Source organism: Apis cerana, linkage group LG12 (genome assembly GCF_029169275.1).
Source record: "Apis cerana isolate GH-2021 linkage group LG12, AcerK_1.0, whole genome shotgun sequence".
NCBI classification, from domain to species: Eukaryota; Metazoa; Arthropoda; class Insecta; order Hymenoptera; family Apidae; genus Apis; species Apis cerana.
Window position 1 is genome coordinate 4,981,675 of NC_083863.1, and position 18,593 is coordinate 5,000,267.

General features: G+C 36.3%; 2 protein-coding genes across 6 annotated transcripts in view; one reads left to right on the forward strand and one right to left on the reverse strand.

Annotated features, from left to right (window-relative positions):
- Positions 1-18,593, forward strand: part of LOC107995521 (follistatin-related protein 5) — a 60,021-nt gene that overhangs the window by 23,272 nt on the left and 18,156 nt on the right. The gene's annotated exons all lie outside the window — the stretch shown is intronic.
- On the reverse strand, positions 1,734-6,068 carry LOC107995522 (uncharacterized). Its single transcript, XM_017053093.3, has 3 exons — positions 5,814-6,068; positions 4,314-4,714; positions 1,734-3,426 (listed from the first exon to the last, which is right to left on the reverse strand). The coding sequence occupies exons 1-3, from the start codon at positions 5,874-5,876 to the stop codon at positions 2,832-2,834; spliced, it is 1,059 nt and encodes a 352-aa protein (XP_016908582.1). The 5' UTR covers positions 5,877-6,068; the 3' UTR covers positions 1,734-2,831.

Genomic DNA, 18,593 nt, shown 5'->3' on the forward strand with positions numbered 1-18,593 from the left:
TCACACGAAGCGAATATCGCAATAATCATTTGGTGACAAAAAATTTTAGAAAACGTTTAGATTATAGATTACAGTTGCATTATCGGAAATATGCGAGCGAGAAAATACGTACTTTCACTAGCTACGTGTTTTTTGTAGCGTGCAATAGCATTCCAAGATTAGTTCGATCATAAAATGCCACATCATTCATCTTTTCAACGAACACAGAGATTCGATCATTCTCCGAATTAATTTAATTCTCGCACGCAAATTCATAATTTCGTGAGCGCGTAAAAATTTAAAATCTTCGATGAATGTAAGATATTATTATTAAAAATGCACTTTTCTTTTTTTTGTAATTATCAACACGCAAATTTGATGATTGAATTTAATTTAATTGAATTGAATTTAAATAAAAAGGATACGAATAAAAATTATTAAATATATACGCGATTAATTAATTTTATCTCTTTCCATAAATAATATTTTAACGAATGTAAATCGAAATTATATTCAATATAAATACTTTAAAAAGATTTGTGCACCATTTCATTCAAATATTGTTTTAAAATTATCATTCAATACGGGGCAAAGAATTTACTTTAGAATTATAAATATAAATTAAATATAAAATATATTTTTATAAAAATTAAACTTCTTATGTATCCCATTTTGTATCCCAACGAATCTCAATTTAAAATATCTTCAAGAAGATTTGTCCATCATTTCAAAACTTACTTATAAATCGATACAACGTTGTAAGAATTTGCAAATCCAAAATATCTTTGTAAAGATTACTCGATAATGAACATTTAAGGATCTTGTGTTTCGATAAAGTTACATGAACTTGCACTTGGAATTTCAAAGTAGGTACATTTAACTTAAACGTGACTTCAGATATTCTACTTGCCTAGTTGTCTTTAAAACTCTTCGATTAAGACACGATGGACTTTTTATGGAAAAATTTAAAAAGATCTGAAAAATTCTTTTTAAATACAGTTATATACGCATCACTGCACAATATTACAAAATGAAAGTGAGAAGTGAAATTTCGATATATTTTTATCGAAACTTTATATTTTCTTCTATAAAGCATTGATCGTGATGAAAATGGATAAAAAAAAATTTTTAAAAACCGTTCAATCAGTTTTGAAACTTTTAATTAAATCCAATTTTTCTTTGAAAGTTTCTCCATTCCTTTCTCTTAATTAACATATCCAAAGCAATCTAAATCATTATTTAATATCATAAACTTTCACCGTAATTAAGATCATCGTAATTGTTGAGAAACAAATAAATATTCCTTTTTAGAAACGATCGAAACTTAAGAATAATATTAAGCATAATAAAATCATGTCAGAATAACTATAATAAAAATAATAATTATATCTCCTAACATTATCCTAACATCCGAACATTCCATTATACAAATTCTATATTCGCAATTATGCAAACAAGCACTTTTTCTTATTAATAGAAAATATTAGAATGTAAAATTCGTAAATACAATTTTACACGTACACGTATAAATCAAAAATACTTAAGAAATTGGCAAAGATGTATATAATACATCTATATAATATTTATAAATTTCCTCGAAATGTATAAAACAATTCTAAAAGAAATATTGTTAAACGTTCGATCATCCCCCTTTTATTAATTCGGATAATGGAATTTTTCGTCGTGGCAAATAAATGAATACTCGTTATAAACTTTATATAAAATTGCACGTTTATTCGTTTATTCCTTAGACAGTAATCACGTATTTCAATTTAATAATATGACAATCATCATGCAGAAATTTTGATAGAACGACAATCGAACGATCCATAAAGCCGAAGAATAGTTTCCTCGCGTATACAGTCCCAACGGGAAATTTTCCAACCAGAGGTGCCAGTTTCTCGATCAAAAAATTTACGGACCGATGAAAGGAAGCGTTCACTCCATTTTCACGTATCCACCCTCCCTTCTCCTTCTCTCTCGAAGATCTTCGCCCTCGCTCGAGATCCCGAATCTTTGCATAATGCCACCGATGATAAAATACTCCCCTGCTTGCAAATCGAAATCCCGGCGTGAAAACCCCACGTTACATATATATATATATATGTATACATATATACGTACATACATGCACATACGATCCTCTCCTCCAGAGTGGAGGAGGCTGGCCAGAAGAAGGGGTTCGGTTCGGGTAATCAAAATGCAAAACTCTTCGGCTTTCAATTGCATGGAATATCGGAATATCCGGCGCGAAGTGGATATCCCGGGTTAGCTCGAGACACGGCGGAAAAACTGCACGTTCCTCCGCGTGAAATTTCTTCGAAGATGGCGTGTCTAACCCGCGTGTTGCAATTTACAACATCCCAAAGGATCATCCTGCATCTTCGTGCAAGTCGATGACTCGCAAAGGGAGAACGTATTACCGTTAGCACGCGACAAAGAAGATCCTTTTTCCTTTCTTTCTTTTCTTTTCCCCCTTTATCCATCGAACGGAATAAGCAATTCGAGGGAGAGGAGTTGGAACGGACCGGTCGAACTCGATCCAAACGCTCGTGCAAACCCCAAACCCTCTCTCCCCCCGCCATAAGCCATAAAATTTCGGCCGACAATTTGGGAAATCGTCCAATCGCGGGGGATGAATGGATCATAAAACACGATGGGACACGGTCGCCGTGATTACCTCCAGGAAGAGGGGGAGGGGAAGATTCTAGCTGGAACAATGGTGAAAGTTGGACGCGGCGTAAACGCCTCCTCCATTTTTTTTCTTTTTTTTTTGCTTCCACGATTCCGTGCAAATTCCCTGTGCAAATTCTCCATGATTCTCCGTATACATATATATATATATATATAGTTCACCTACAGGAAGGCGTGCAAGGAGAGGCGAGGGAAGGCATACAGTAAACGGTGGACGGTTGACAGGGACTGGGACAAATGGATGGGAGAGTGTAAACGCAGACAGGGGTGCACACGGTCGGGCAGACAGGCGGTGGGCAAACTTTCTTCGCCACCCCGTGCGCTATGGAATCGGGACGATTTTTCCTCATCTCCTTCATCTTGGCCAACAACTCTTGGGCGCGTGCCATCTTTCCATAGAAATCGAGCTCGTCGCGCTTCCGTTTCTTCTTCTTCTTCGTTTGCGTCGCCTCCTCCACGGGCTTCTCGACCCGCACGCAACGGCAGATCAAATTGTCCGGATGGAGGGGAGGGATGATGGTCAAGCTTCCCCAACAGAACGATTCGAGGTCCATCGTGTTCAACTCCCGGAATTGGTATCTGTAATGCTCGTCCGTCTCCTCGCGCGCGTAGAACGCCTTCTGTATGCTCATCGGGGAGTGTATCTCGGTTATGATGCATTTGCCCAGGTAGCTGATGCGTATGTAGAGCTCGATCGTCGCCTCGGTCTTGTCCAAACTCTCGTCGAACAGGTTGAACTTGCCTTGCGTCGATCTGAACGATTAATACGAGTAGTTATACTTTTTTTATTTTTTTTTTTTTTATCAACCTTTCACACAACCACGTCGAAAAGGCTTTAGGAGCAACGTGAGCGGCTGAACCGTATTAACAAGCGTTTCTCGGATAAAAATTATCTCTTAATTTATGTCTCGGTAATTCGTGTATTATACTTGAAAAGGAGTTCTAGCGTTTCAAATTTCATTTACGCTCGTAATACGTGTTCCTGCTCTATAATCTTTTTATAGACAGATTTGGGCAAATTTTATTTATAAATCGAAACGAGAAGTAAATTGTTTCGAACTGTTATTTTATATTTCGCCGGGAGAAATATCGTCGGAATAATATTAAACCAAAATAAAATTCGTATTGTACATTCTATCGAAAACAAATAAAAAAAAGGAGAGAGAAACGGACTTCGTTTCCATCAGAGAATCCACCAATTGGAATATTATTTAAAATAATATTGCAAGTTGTTTTAAATTATTTCGCGCGATCATTTCGGATAATTATAATAAACGAGTAACATCCGAAATAACGTCGCTTCAGATCTAGTTTGTAATCTAGACTTCAACGAGCGAAAAATGTCTCCTGTTTCGAGGAGACAGGTGTTTTAACGAGATTAACGAGAAGCAAACAAGAGATTACCCTTTTTTTCTCTTTTTCTTTCTTTTTTTTCATCGAAAGAGAAAGAGATTTCGGCCGATACGGGTCGGGAACAAACGGACGGTTCCCGATACAAACGAGCCAGGGAACCGAGTCCGACTGGTACAGCAGTTTTTTAAATTACGTTTAGCCAGGGAGCCTAACATTTGCCGTCCGGATAATCCGTTTCGCCGTCGGATTTGCATAAACGCCAGGTCCGCGTATTTAAATGCATTCACCTTGATATGGGTTCCCGCTCCAAATCGTTGGAAAAATAACCCTCGAGCTCCTTCCTCTCGCTGAGGTCCTTGATAATTCCGTTAAACAGGTCGTCCATCCTTACGAGAGTGAATCCGAAATTGCGGCGCGACTCGAGCTCGAAATACTTGGATATGCCCTTGTACACGTAAATCTGCAGATCCACCCCCGACATATTCTCCTCGAGCATGGATTCCGGGACGGAGAACAGGACGGATCTGCCTCCGTAGAATTTCTCGTTCTCGTAATTGGAGCCACGATAAGAATGGTAGTCGGATCGATTCGGGGACAACGTTGTCCATTCCTCGTCCAACAATCGAAACATTATCACGGTTTTCTTCATCAGGGCTGCGTCGAACACGTTGGTCCATGGCATGTAGAGCTGTCAATATATATGAATCTGTATATCTAAAGTCGAAAATATAGGTTATGTATGGATTGTCGAGCGATTTTTTCTGTATTGCCGACCGAGGATGTGTGTATATATATATAAATATCTTACAAATAAATATCGTTTTTTGTTGAAAATTTATTTGGAAAGAGAGAGTTTTGTAGGTTTTTCAACGAGTGGTATCTATCTGGTGTAAAGTGCTCCTCTTGGTCATTCCATGTTTTAAAAATACAGATTTTCAGAGGGAAAAGTGGAAGCGAAGAGGGATGATACTTTTTAATACTATATGATGTATCTTTACGCTCTTACGTGACTGCCGGCCCGTGTATACAGGTGCCATTACGTGACTAGCTCGGTGTGTGTTAAGTTTAAAAGTTTCATATCGGATAATCGCATGTAGATACGTAGAGAGAGAAATCGTTTATATATGTTTAAAGAATCTTACTGTTTAGTAAAAACGGTCTTACACCATTCGTCGTAATTATTTACGACACACCTCTTTAATTGCAACGTGAAATCATTAATGAATTCCATTTAATTTCACGTATTTGTTTCGCATTGCGTTGGATATTTATCTTGTTAATAATTAAGTAAGAATTAAATAACTCGATAATGATAATAAGAAATGATTAAATCTTGTGTTTCATCATCCACATTTTTGTGTATTCGATTTAATTTCCGATTATTTTTCTTCCTTATCTTGTAACTAATATTTTTCTGATCCTGTTTGTAAAATTTTATACAAAGACACCTTGTATAATACTTTTAATTATTCAAAGGATTGACATTGTACACTGATAATTTTAATCGTTGACAGTTAAGTATTTGCGTATTGTTAAAAAAAAATGGAATTTAGCAATCATCTCATCAAAAATTGAACAATAATTTATCCCATACGTCAATCTTTCGTTAAAAATGACGAATGTCCAATATTTTCAAACGTCGATATAAACTCGTGTTGCGAAATCCTACTTTTACTTATCATTAAAACCTTAAAAAAAAGAGAGAGAGAGAGAGGATAGGAAAGAAGATAACGAGGAAATAAAATATCTAAATGAAATATGACGATATATAAACAATAATTACTCACATTTTTTACAGCCATTTCCAACAACATGATCTGCGAATTGTGCATTACAATCAAAGAGGACATTGCGCTTCCGTATTATGTTATACGTGTTATCCGTTTTATACACTCCTTTCAACGAGTCCGCGTCAAGTTCTTGGAAAGTTTGATTTATCGTCGATAAAGCGTCAAGAAGATTCTGAAAAATTTTTCCTTGTTACAAACTATTTCTATATGTGAATCGCGGAGTTTGAGGTTGGAGCGTGTCGCGCTTTCCAATTCTGCGACATCGCTACCCCCTCGAACCCCCCGCCGCCCCCTTCATCGCTATGGTTCCACGGTATCGGTGCGCTTCTTTCGAGAAAATAAATTTTATCCAGTACCGCCAACTGTCCGCCAACTTCATTTCCCTGCGCTCGGAACAATACGATCGAACAAACTTGCAGTCTATTCTAATTCGGGTATACGTATATATTTATACAGGATATGCTGATGATACAATCAGGGTGGGAAAAAAAAAAGATCGAATAAAATTTTCTTCGAATTTTAAAAATAAGTTTGAAGATTTTTCAATTACGTTTTTTCCGATTATTCGATATATTTAATAATAATAAAGTAAACAAATAACGCGAAATAATGGTAATAACTCTTTTTCGTTTTTTTTTCAGACAATCGTATTTTCAAATTCAACTTTTTCGAAAAAGATTTATTCTTTATTATATTTTCTACTTTCAACGATTTACTCTAGTATCTAACTTATTTTTTTCATTGAATAGAATCACCATCTATGATTATGGGTATCGCCGTTACGGGACTTTTCCTATACTACACATGCCATACAATATAAACGTTTTAGCAGATAACTTCAAGGAAGTTTTATCGACTAAAAAGGAGATCAACCGAGGAAATAAATGGATTTTGTCAAAGGACTGGTAGGGAGAGGGAAAGTTCGAAAGACTTTGAAACCTCATCGATCTTTCAATCTTTACTTCCTTTGCGTTCCTTTTCCTTTTTTTTTTTTTTTCTTTTTTCTTCATCTTTATTCCCTCTCGACTTCCCTCCCCATTCTTCTCCCTTCTTTCATTCGATTAAGCGGACATAAATTTACGGTATCGATAACGGCTGACAGAAACAACGCCGGATTGTTCCGCCCTTTGCGCATCGTTGCTTGCAGCACGTTCAAAGTACTCAAGAACCAGTTTTTTTTCTCCATAGGTGAAAACGCCGTTAAAAATACTGGGGGAGGGGGAGCATCAGGCGTGGCAGGAAATAAAACTGCGAGAACAACAACTGGGAGGGAGGAGGGAAAAAAAAAAAAGGGAAGAGAGGCTACGCTCGAGGGCGGAAAAATCGTATTAACAACGGAAATAGATAGCGAACAGCCGAGGTAAAAATCGGCGAAACACGAGCAATTTATAGATACGGTGAATGCGCGAAAGCGTGGAGGCGATTTATTGGCAATGTCGGGAACGATTTTACCCTAAGAGTAATATCGTAAATCAGGCCGATATTTACCGGGCCCGGGTATTCGAGGCGGGAAAAAAATGTCTTAATAACGGCTTTTCAATGAGGAAAGCGAGTAAGTAATGAGGCAAAAAAAGGAAAAAAAAAAAAAAGAACGCAATAACGCGGTTATTGTGAACGAATATGACGCAACGCGCGGAAAGAAAATGTTTAAAATATCGTTTAACACGCATCGTTGGCGGTTGGTGGGAAGCTCATCGTTTAAGGCAACAATTTTCCAACATTTCGTAACATTGTTGAGTCACCGCTTTGGAGACTTGTTTATTATTGTGACACGTTTAAAAAAAAAATGGAGAGAAATTAAATGTTTTTAAATATAAAATTTATATTTTCTCCGGCATACGAAACGAGAATGTACAACATATTGTTATGTTATTTAATTTATTTAATTTATTTCATTGACCGGGGCCAGCCTAATTGGGAAGCAATTAAAAGAAAGTTGCACAAAAATACAAATTTGTTTGCGATTGAAAATTTTAAGAACAGGTACATACAGTGTGGCATGCCCTTATTTTCCAATGAAAAAATTCTTTTCATCAAGTTCCACATTTCATTCTTGTAGTATCATCGATATAGCGATACGAAATATAAATATTTCTTTCTAATATAAAACAATTGAAGATATATGTATATTAATTTTCTATATGTACGAAATAAACGAAGGATTAATCCAGCGAGCAATTATAGCAAAATTTTGTCCAAATTGAAAATGATGAATTCAAAGCTGAACATTCATTCAGTTCCATCATTTTCCCTTATCATCTCTGTTATCCAATTTCGTCCATATCCTTTCTTATCATTTCAGTCAGGATATTCCACTCTCTATCCCTTCACGATAGAAATGATCCACGGACGATAAGAAATTCAGTCGAGGGCGCGCCCTTCATTGAACACGATCGATTAAATAGATCCGCTAATACCAGGAGAAAAAGAGAGAAAAGAGAGAGACTTGTGATCGACGCTATCTGACGCTTTTAATCGAGCCACTATAAATCGCTCTTTCAGCGAGGGGCGCCGTTTTCGCGATCGCTAATGGTGGCCGACGATGGGTGGGTGGGGTCGAGAAGCGAAATATAAATTGCTGACACGGTTAATTCAGCCTTGACGCGGGGATCGCGAAATAAAACGCGATCCTTTCGATTGAATTCGAACCGAATTGGAGCGCCCTGATTACGAGAATTTAGGCTAAGGTAGTCGTAAATGGGGCGTATTTAGCCTTGATTCTTGGTGACTGAAAGGACACGATTAAACCTGGTGGTTGAATTGCAGAGGGCGCCGTCGATCCAAATTTTTTCGCTTTTCCACTTTGAACGTGATTCGTCCACGGTGAACGTGAAAGTTGGAATATTTACACGAATTCAATAGCCGAATTCGTTTCACTATTTTTCAAATTTTCGACCGGTGAGATAGCCACGAGTGGTTCAATTGTTTTTGAACGTGTTCTCGGTATAGATCATGGGGGCTAAAATAAACTACTTTTAAGTCGCTAGAGAGTCGAAATTAGAGAGGTGAAAAAGTCCATTTTTGTGTACAGATTATAGTAATCCTGAAGATAAATATAATAAAAGCATGCTCTGTAAGAGCTTACATTTCAAGTCGCACGAATGAATCATCCGTTCGTTAGAAATTGACTATGCTTCGTCTACATATTTACTTTGAACGAAAATGCAGATGAAAACACAGTGTCTATCACATTTCACTATGGATGATATTCCCGCGAATAACCGAAGTGTAAAGTCTATATTTGCTCTCAGCCACGTTTCGATCGTGTTGATCAAATGAAATGAAAGGAGCGTCTTGAACGTTAAGCGACTTCCACACATTCCAGTTTAACGATTTACCGTGATATTCGCCATGTTAATCGCCGCGTCTTGGCATGTCGACAGATTGCGCCCGCAAATCATACCATGCAGTATTCCTCCTACAAGTATGAGGGGGTGTTGCTGATCATTCGAGCGAGATAGCTACATCAGTGAGCATTTGGAACGCGCGGACAAATGTTGAAATTGACAAATTGCTCAAGTTCCACTGACACGGCAAGAATCTTCTCAAAGACAATCACGATTAACGATTGAAATTTATCTTCGATTTTCTGCTATGGCTATTGAATAATCGGATTGGAGGTGCGCAATTTATCTTAGAAGAGAGAAAGAGAATTAAATTATAGAAGTTACGTGTGTGGAGTTCGATTGAAACAAACAAGTAAAATATATGATAATTTAACATTAGACAGGTTTTTATTTCGATTGTCAATTCTTAATTCATACTTGTTGATTCATAGTTCGAGCTATTTTTTTGTATATTTATGTAAAGAATGCTTTAAATTCGAGATTACAATTTGTTTGGGAATCTTGAGATTATGGAAAATCTTATTAAGTAATGAAGTTGATGATAAAATAAATATAATAAGAATAGTTTATTAGGAAAAAGCTTCAATTTATTACGTTTATTTATAGAGGATTGCATTTTCAGTTTTCACAAAACTGTATTATAATTAATTTTATATCAAGGTGTTTAATAATCCTCTTCACCTCGCACAGAGAATAAAAATATAAACCTTTTAATTCTTTTTTTAAGTTTCAGAATTATTCTCACGGGGAAATATGTTAACATTCTTTCCAAAAATTTATTTATAAAGTAAACAACAAAATCGAGGAAAATCTAGCATAAAACATCAGGAAACCCAAAACCACATAAAGTCTGTAATCAAGTTGTTCCAATTGTACGGAATGCAATCCGATTATTTAACAACCAAAGTAATATAACGTTGTTTAAATTTTTTAATAATTGTTTAATTTATATTATAATTCTTCATTTTGATTATTATTGCTCTTGTTTCTTTTATGAAAGCTTAATTTCATTGCTGGACTGCAGATTTTCATGCAAATAGGTACCTACATATTTTTCGTATTACATGTGCTTTGCATATTTTATACAAAATAAAATTTAAATACAAGATGTTCAGCTACAGATGTCTAAAAACTACAGAATTCATAAAAATTGTTTTGTTTAATCAACATAATTAAACCAAAATCAGTTGAGTAAATAAAAATCCAATTTACTTCAATCAAAGGACTTTTTTCAAATCAACGTAGAGTCTTTAACGTTGAGCAATATTCCTTCCATAAATAAGGATATTTATCGCGTAATTTATCTTAGAATTTGATTAAACTTTATTAAAATTAAAAAAAATTTAAGCCGTTATAACTTCTAAGATAATGATTCCCAATTAACGAATGAAAGACCATTGAAAGCACAGAACTTTATTCTTTAAAACGCTTTTTCATTTATTCCGATACCACTTCCAGTTCCCGAAATATCGTCGTGTAAAGAAAAGGCTAATTTTTAATCACGTTACGTTAAACCTGATCACTATTAAAATCGAAAAAAATTTAAACCGCTATAACTCCGAAGATAATAATTTTTAGTCTACGAATGGAAGGTCGTTAGAAGCGCGAAATCTTGCCCTTTAAAACGCTTTTTTATTTATTTTAATACAATTTCCGGTTCCCGAGATATCGTCGTGTAAAGAAAAAGGTAATTTTTAATGGTTTACTATCTTCATCCTTGTCGCTCGGATCTCTCGCTCGCATTTTATCTTACTGACCTATCCCAAACTCCAGACAGCCACGATTCCTGGAAAAACGTAATACGCGATTCCTAGAAATTCCGTACACATTTCCAAGAAAAGATATAGGTCACTGGGTCGCGGGCCTATTCATATTAATTTCTATACGACGTTGAGTGTTACGGACACTTTGAGTCCTTATATCTCGACATTCAATTGAGATATCGGGATAAAACAAAAACTGACTTCAATGGTATGGTTTCGTTTATTCCCTGTGGTTGATTTGATGATAAAATTTTCAATTTTTACTCGCGTTTTTTTACATGAATTCTTTAAAATTTTATTCGTCACTTTAGAAATGTATCTCATAACGTTGCATAAATGACGTAGGAACAATTTATGTTTTACACGGTATAACATATTCTTCGTTCATTATGTTCGATATTTAAATTTTAGCTACAAAAAAATCCAGTTTTTCTTCATCATTAAAATAAGATTTCAATCAAGCATATCGTAATTCTATTAATTTTTTTAAATAAGAAGAATTAAAATCCAAGACAAATCTAATATAAATATCATGATAATTCGACATTAATCTAAACTTATGCAACTCGACTGCAAGTCCTCAAATTGTTGTCAAATTGAGAGCGACCACTAAACTGGACGTTTATCGATATTTTTCCGGAAAATTCTCAATATAAATTGAATCGCGCTTTATATCGATCGTTCAAAGATCGAGAACGCTCTCGATTCCATGCAAACACGCCGGGCCGCTTTACAGTGAAAGAATGAAATGTCAGAACACTCGTCAACCCAGCCGTCGCTTCCCATCGATTGATGCAATTAAAGCGATTGCAAGTTCGACCGGTGCTTGACCCATCTTCAATTAATGCAATCCAAACATCCGGCAGTGGGTGTTTTCACAGGCTTGTAGACCCGTGAATAATCGGCGGCCATGATAACACAGAGAAATTTCTCGCGACGCCGAGAGAAATTCTTGAACGACGCCGAAATTCCAAACTGCTTCCGGCTTTAACGAGGGGTACTCGAGCAACAGCTGGTGCTTCAAAATATTTGCAGTCACGAGTTGCGCCGCCAGACTGTATCGATATATCCACAACTGGCTCGTACCATCCGCACTTCAATTATGGCAACTGCAGACTCGGATTGTGTCCGATATCTGGTTTGAAATTAATACAATTTAAACGGTTGTCCTAATGGCGTGTGTGAACATTCATCGGGTCGATAATAATTGCGAGCGATGTGTCGTGACACGGGAATATGGAAATTTGAATATAACGATTGATATATCTTTCTTTTTCTCACGCTCTACGTTTTATTTTTATATTTTATGAAATTGTTATAAATTTATGAAAATACTGTTAAACGATACAATGTACTTAATTAATTGATATGTTACGACAAATACAAATGATATGCAAATATCTTATGTCAAATATAATGCATGTAAATATGTACTCATGACTCGAATCCAACGTTTAATCTTTTCGCTATTAAAGGGATATCTTCGTTTTATGATTCGTCGTATATTCAATTTCATAAATAAAATATCTATGATACATTCTGTTATATTAAAACACGAAATATTCCATCTGAAAGCTCGCGATAAATAATTTATTGTAAACATTTCGTTGTTGGTAAAGAGGAATCAAGGATATCCTATATTTTTATAACATTTTTTTTTATTTCTATTTTTTATTTCGTACGAAGTGCTTTGAAACACCGTTCGAAACAATACATAATGAAACATTCTTGTTGTTCACCACATAAAATTCCATTCACAGGAAAATATTTTTGTCTCGCCCGATAAAAAGAAACGTAATTTACAAAAACAACGAAAAGAACTTAGATATATTTTTTTTATTGTTATTTCATTATGTATCAAATAAAAGTTATGTTGTTCTCAACATGGCAAAAATTGCAACGCCAAATATTTCGCATTGTAAAATTCAAAATTATTTCGTCCACACAATTGCGAAAAATTTAATCATAATTTCTAAAAAATACATATTTCCCTTTCGAAAGATAGAAACTGAAAAGAAAAATCGAGAAATTCAAAGAATTGATATAATAAAGAAGAAAAAGAAGAAAAAAAAGGAGAATTATCCTGTCATAAATATTTGATAAGCAAATATCGAAGGAATCGGTTAAAAACATGGAACGTGGTTAATCCGGTAAAACATCGATTGAACGAGTCGCAGGTGTACAAGAGGTCGAGCAACAACGTCCACAGTTTGGTGGAATATTTTTTCGGCCGCGATTAATAAAAGAACTGGAGTAGCAATTTAAAACCGCAAGAATAAAACTCACTTTGGACCCCCTCCCTCCCCTATTCTACTTCTAGTTATTCCCGGCCTCTGGAATAAATAGCGGCCTCTGTATATTCAAATAATACGTAATTACTCGTTAAGGTTAAATTGCTTTTACCAAGTGGAAGTTTAATGGAAAAGAAATTCATGTTTATTCGGAGGGAACAAAATCTAGACGATCGTCGAGAGATCGATGAATTTTGCGTTATAACCCTAGATAAAACGATAGTGAACGATTATCAATGTTTTTCAAGGAATGTTTCAATGTTTCAAATTTGATTTGTAAAGAAAATATTCGAATTATTTTCGCGGATATACCAAAAAAACGATATTTTTATTTATCCATTCGCTTTCTTGATTTAACACAACAGATAATTTTCGCGAATTTTTGTCTCCGTTTCATCGTATCCGCAATATCATTCTGCTAATCGTTCGCTTAATTTTTCACATAGACAAGTGAAAGTTATAAAAGAAAAAAACAAAAGTACAAAATTTCAATCGATCTCCTTCTCGTACATTGTACAAAAAAAAATAAGTCTTTTTGTACATGTAAAATTTACAAGCATCTCATTAGCCTTAAAAACCATAAGTAATTGTATTGTTACGGATCGTATTAAAACAATGATGTTGAAACAATTGATAAACCGAATGCACGGATTCTTGGAAGCGATCCTGAAGACAAAAACACGAGCGAAACCCGCATCGTCCCATTATCTCCACACGCAATAAACCATTCCAGCCAGCTTCTCCGTCTCCGGTCGTCTCCGCCCACCAGGTAGCGTTTCCTCTTCTACGTTCGTTCCGTTGAAAAAATATCACCCGTTCCTTCCCTCCCGTTGTGCTCCCCGCGTGACCTCCACCGTCTCTCTTTCTTCGAATAATTACAGAGTCGTGCAATTCGTCTTCCGGCGGCCGAGCTTTTTTTTAACGGGACAAAGATACGGGATGTAAATTAGAGACACCGCGGGCTTTCGTGATTAAGCCGGCGGATGAGAAAAGGATTCCTTCGATTCATGGAAAACGAAGGAGGTTCGTGAAAAACATGTTTGAGTAGGTTTGAGTGGTGGTGGTGTACAGTGCGATGAATTGAGCCGTTTCTTCATCGAGATGATGAAAGATGGTTCGTTAAGAATCGTATATACAAGCGATTAACAAGCGATACATTATTCAACCTGGTCGTTTTAGATATCTTTGCAAATTTAACCTAGTTTTTTCCTCTTCGTTTTTTAACTTATTAAGTTATTCCGTAAGTAATTTAAGCTTTTAAGAATCTGTTTTTGTTGTTTTTTTTCCTTTTTTAGAATGAAAAGTTGATAAAATATATTTATAAAATATATTAATGGAATACAAGTGCAATGCATTTCACGTGCAGACGTTTAATGATATATAAGGGATGGCAATAGTACTCAGAGAATGTTATATATTTTATTTAATTTTAGAATTTTTAGGTTAATTTGAAATTAAAGACATTTAAAATAAAATGAAACAGTTTCTTTGTAATTTCAAATTTTCAAATAAGTGTGTATCGTAACTATATTGCTCGAGGTAAAAATTGTTATTTATTTATTCGATTGTAACTATTAATTAATTAATTGACAATCAATTAGCCTTGATTGATAGAATGACTGCTATAATAATGTCAACTCGTGATATGAAATATCGTAACGTACAATTACGCCCCGTTTATAAATCTTCATCAGACTTGCGCAAAATTTATAAATCATTATTTGTATGCTATTTGATAAAAAATATTTAAGAAATTAAAGGAATCTCAAGTAAGACAAATATCAAAAATTGAAAAATTGATCGTTGAAATAATTCGTTGAAATAATATTTCATGAAATATTTGCATTTCTTAAAATAATCCCCTCTTCCTGCAAATTCCTTTCAAGTTTTGCGTCATAATATTAAATAATATTAGATTAATGACACAAGAGGACGCAGGTGATGCAGCGTTAGCAACGATTAGAGTACAGGACATATGCGGATCAGCGGCCAAAATCAATAACTAACTTTAATATCGCGCATATATATATTCTCATTAAAGAATGGTCGAGTGTCGAGATACCGTGAAGTGTTCGATGGATGGTAAAGTGCCATATCCAGATAGGTTAAGCATCATTTTCAAGATGGGGATGAATTATATCTTTTTTCTTCACATTGCAAATAATTCTCCCTTCTTTCCACTTCCACTTGGGAATTTTGGAGTGTCTGAATCTGTCCTACTCCATCCCTTCCATCGACTAAGGTCAACAACTCGCCATGGCCGCCGCCTTTCTGCGGCCAAATCAGTGATCGCTGTAGTGGACGCTAGTGGCCACTTTCACCAAAATCGATCCTCGCGTCCGATTCACCATTGTCGTTATTTCTAAGGATTTTCCACTTCTGTACCGGTACCAGTGTGCCTATCCGGAATTAGCAGTGGAAAATAATCTATCATCCCCAAGGGTGTCCTCTCGTCGGTAAATATCTTCTTCTGGGGCGCACTTTATCCCGATGAAATTGGAACATGGAAAAATTTCCACATTTCACGGAAATGAACGTTATTCCACCGTTGAGACGAGGATTGTAGCGAGTAAATTGTAGCGACGAGAGAACTATAAAATTAGAAGTGCAAGAAACGACAAGAGGATGCTAAAAAAAAAGGGGAGAAAAAGTAATTTCGACGATAAAGGCGATAAAGTAGAATTAGCGTTTGAGAACATCAAAAAAGAAGAAAGGAAAGGAAGAAGCGAGTTGCAGTAATCAAAAAAAGTAGCAACATGAGGATATCAAAAAAAAAAAAAATTCCACGATAAAGAAAAAGTTCAAAGATGCCAGAAGGGAATACTCTTACCGGTAGTGGAAGCAACAAGCAAAGCTGCGAGAAAGAAGAAAGAATAATATTAAACCATAGAGGGAGAAATGAGATTTTCACAAGTAGAAAATATATACACGCATATTGATACACATTTCGAGATATTTGAATTTCTGTTCGAAAAATTCGATGTAATCAATTACTTTCACCTTCTTTTCAATCAGCTACAATTTTTATTAATACATGCATTATAGTAAAATATACAATAGAATATCGATTATTGGAAAATCGATTATTCAAATATACGGATTATTACGATATATAAATTTACTTATATATAAATTACATTTTTTATCCTAAAATTCATATATGAAAATTCGAAACTTCCATAACTCAAAGATTTTCCCTTAATATCAACCCTTCTAATTCCTCCAACGAAGAACACCATGGTCGAGGCTGCATTAATTAAGCAGAAAAGACGCGGGAGATAGAATGAAGCGGTAACGTGCAAGCAACCCTCCTCCTTTTCCTCCAACTTTTTCAATCGCGTTTCAATTTCAATAAAAAACCAAGATTCGAACCTGGAAAGTTCATAAACCTTAGTCGGAAATCAGAATGCTAAACGGAGCGAAAAGGACTTACTTAAGCGATCTGAAAGCGGAGGATTCCGAAGAGAGCTTTAAAGATAAGACCCTGTCTGAACATCGGATCCCTCGGTCGACCCTCGCGGACCCCTCGTCGTTCCCCGAAACGATAACTTGGAAATCGTCTCGACGCGCGAAAGGGCAAACGCGACGCTGTGGAAAACAACAGAGGGGAGGGGGAGCGTGCCTCGAATCGATCGAGTCTCGATTCGTCTCTTTCCCAACCCGGAAGAAAGTGGCAAGAATCGGATTTTTCAGCGATTCGATCATTTTGCCGAATACATAAACGACGTTTCTCGAGTACATCGGCCCCTGGCTTTGGATCTGTATACAACAATGCTCGCCTCCTTCATCAACGCTATTTCTCTTCGAATTGAAAAGGCCGGGATGAATTCAAAAAGGGCGGTACTCCAACGCTGGGAGGACCGAACTCTCTTCTCTGGCCAAGAGACGCCGCCTCGATTTACGACTCGTAGCGGTGAGACGTCCTCCAACCAACCGGATTTATCTTCCGGTTCACGCGCGCGGATTAAACAGGCTAAATAAAGCATCCTCCCTCCCTGTATAACGCGGGAATACGGTTAAGGGAAATTCATTTTTCACCGTACGTTTATATGGCGTGTACGTGAGAAAAATTTGGTATCTTGCGGGTTGAAAGGCTCAATCTCCGGATTGGTGGAGAGGTGAGGGGGGCGCGATCCGTCTTGGAGACACTTTAGCCCGCGGTACATCCGGATAAATGGTTTCTCTTCTCGTATATATATAATTCTTGAACGAAATTTTATTTTAATCGCCGCCAGAGTTTCTTTCGACCTCCTTTTTTAATCGATCAAATCGGATTACGATTTGAAACGGTATATCTCGAAGGGCTGGGGAAAAAGAGAGAAAAGAAAAAAAGGAAACGATTCGAGAAGTTCGCGAGGATAATTGGGTTAAATTATCGAGGGGAGAGGACGTGAATAAAAGGAGGAAGTGGATAAAAAAAGAATATATATTAAAATCATTTCATTTTCTAAATTTGAAATTGTTCGGGATTAAATCTCGAAGATTTATTTAATCCTCAACTTTCTATACATTAAACTGATTGCCCTGGGTTCTGCGTTTTAATTGATATTTACGACTCCGTATAAACGGAACGGGCTCGTTGAAACGATATTCCGCCAAGGGAAAATTATTTTCTATAATTTTATACGTATCTTCGTGCTTCTCCAACTACCGATTTACGATACAATACCGGGACAGGATTACTCTCGTCGCGTGATATTTTTCGTTGAAAATATTTCCGACGTTTCGACGTTGGATCGAAAAAGGAAAAAAGAGAAGAAGAAGAGAAGAAGGGAGGAAAAGGGAAAGGGGGAAAAAATTTTTCGACGAAAATCGCGCGCGCTGCTCACCGCCCCGAAGCGAGCAGGCTTTCGCTTCGAATGAAAACTGACTGGTTCAAAGGAGCAAACAGCGAGCTGGCACTTTTAATTAATACACGCGGAGCGCTCGTTGGCGTCTTCATTTTCCCAGCGTGATATTTGCCCGGCCACGTTAAACAGGTCGTGGATGGATTCGTGCATGGACGAGAATCTCCTTTGCCGATAAGGCGATTAGAAACAAAGTATATAAGTTCTCTATAACCGTGTCACGGTGTTTATCGAATGTACGCTCGGCAATCCATCCAGTTCCAGCCAATATTTCCACGTCCTCCCCTCCCTCCACGTGGAAAGAGACGACTCTAAAATGGTTGAAACCAGCCAAACCCCTCGACGCTCGTTTCCGCGATTTATAAAAACGACGTGCAACTGGTGATGAGATCGATATTTATTTATACGTTTGAATTAAATTCAATGCAAATTTGTCTCATTTCGATTCGAAAGATGGTTCGGTTCAAGTATTTTCAAGAAGGTTCTTGAGACTTTATATATAAATAAAGTGGAAATTCTATCTTATGAA

Bases quoted from the DNA above. Each gene is read 5' to 3' on its own strand.
- LOC107995522 (XM_017053093.3), bottom strand. From the start codon at position 5,876: ATGTCCTCTTTGATTGTAATGCACAATTCGCAGATCATGTTGTTGGAA. The intron at 4,715-5,813 runs GTGAGTAATTAT...ATATATTGACAG, and splicing joins TGGAAATGGCTGTAAAAAAT to CTCTACATGCCATGGACCAA. The intron at 3,427-4,313 runs GTGAATGCATTT...TTAATCGTTCAG, and splicing joins GAGCGGGAACCCATATCAAG to ATCGACGCAAGGCAAGTTCA.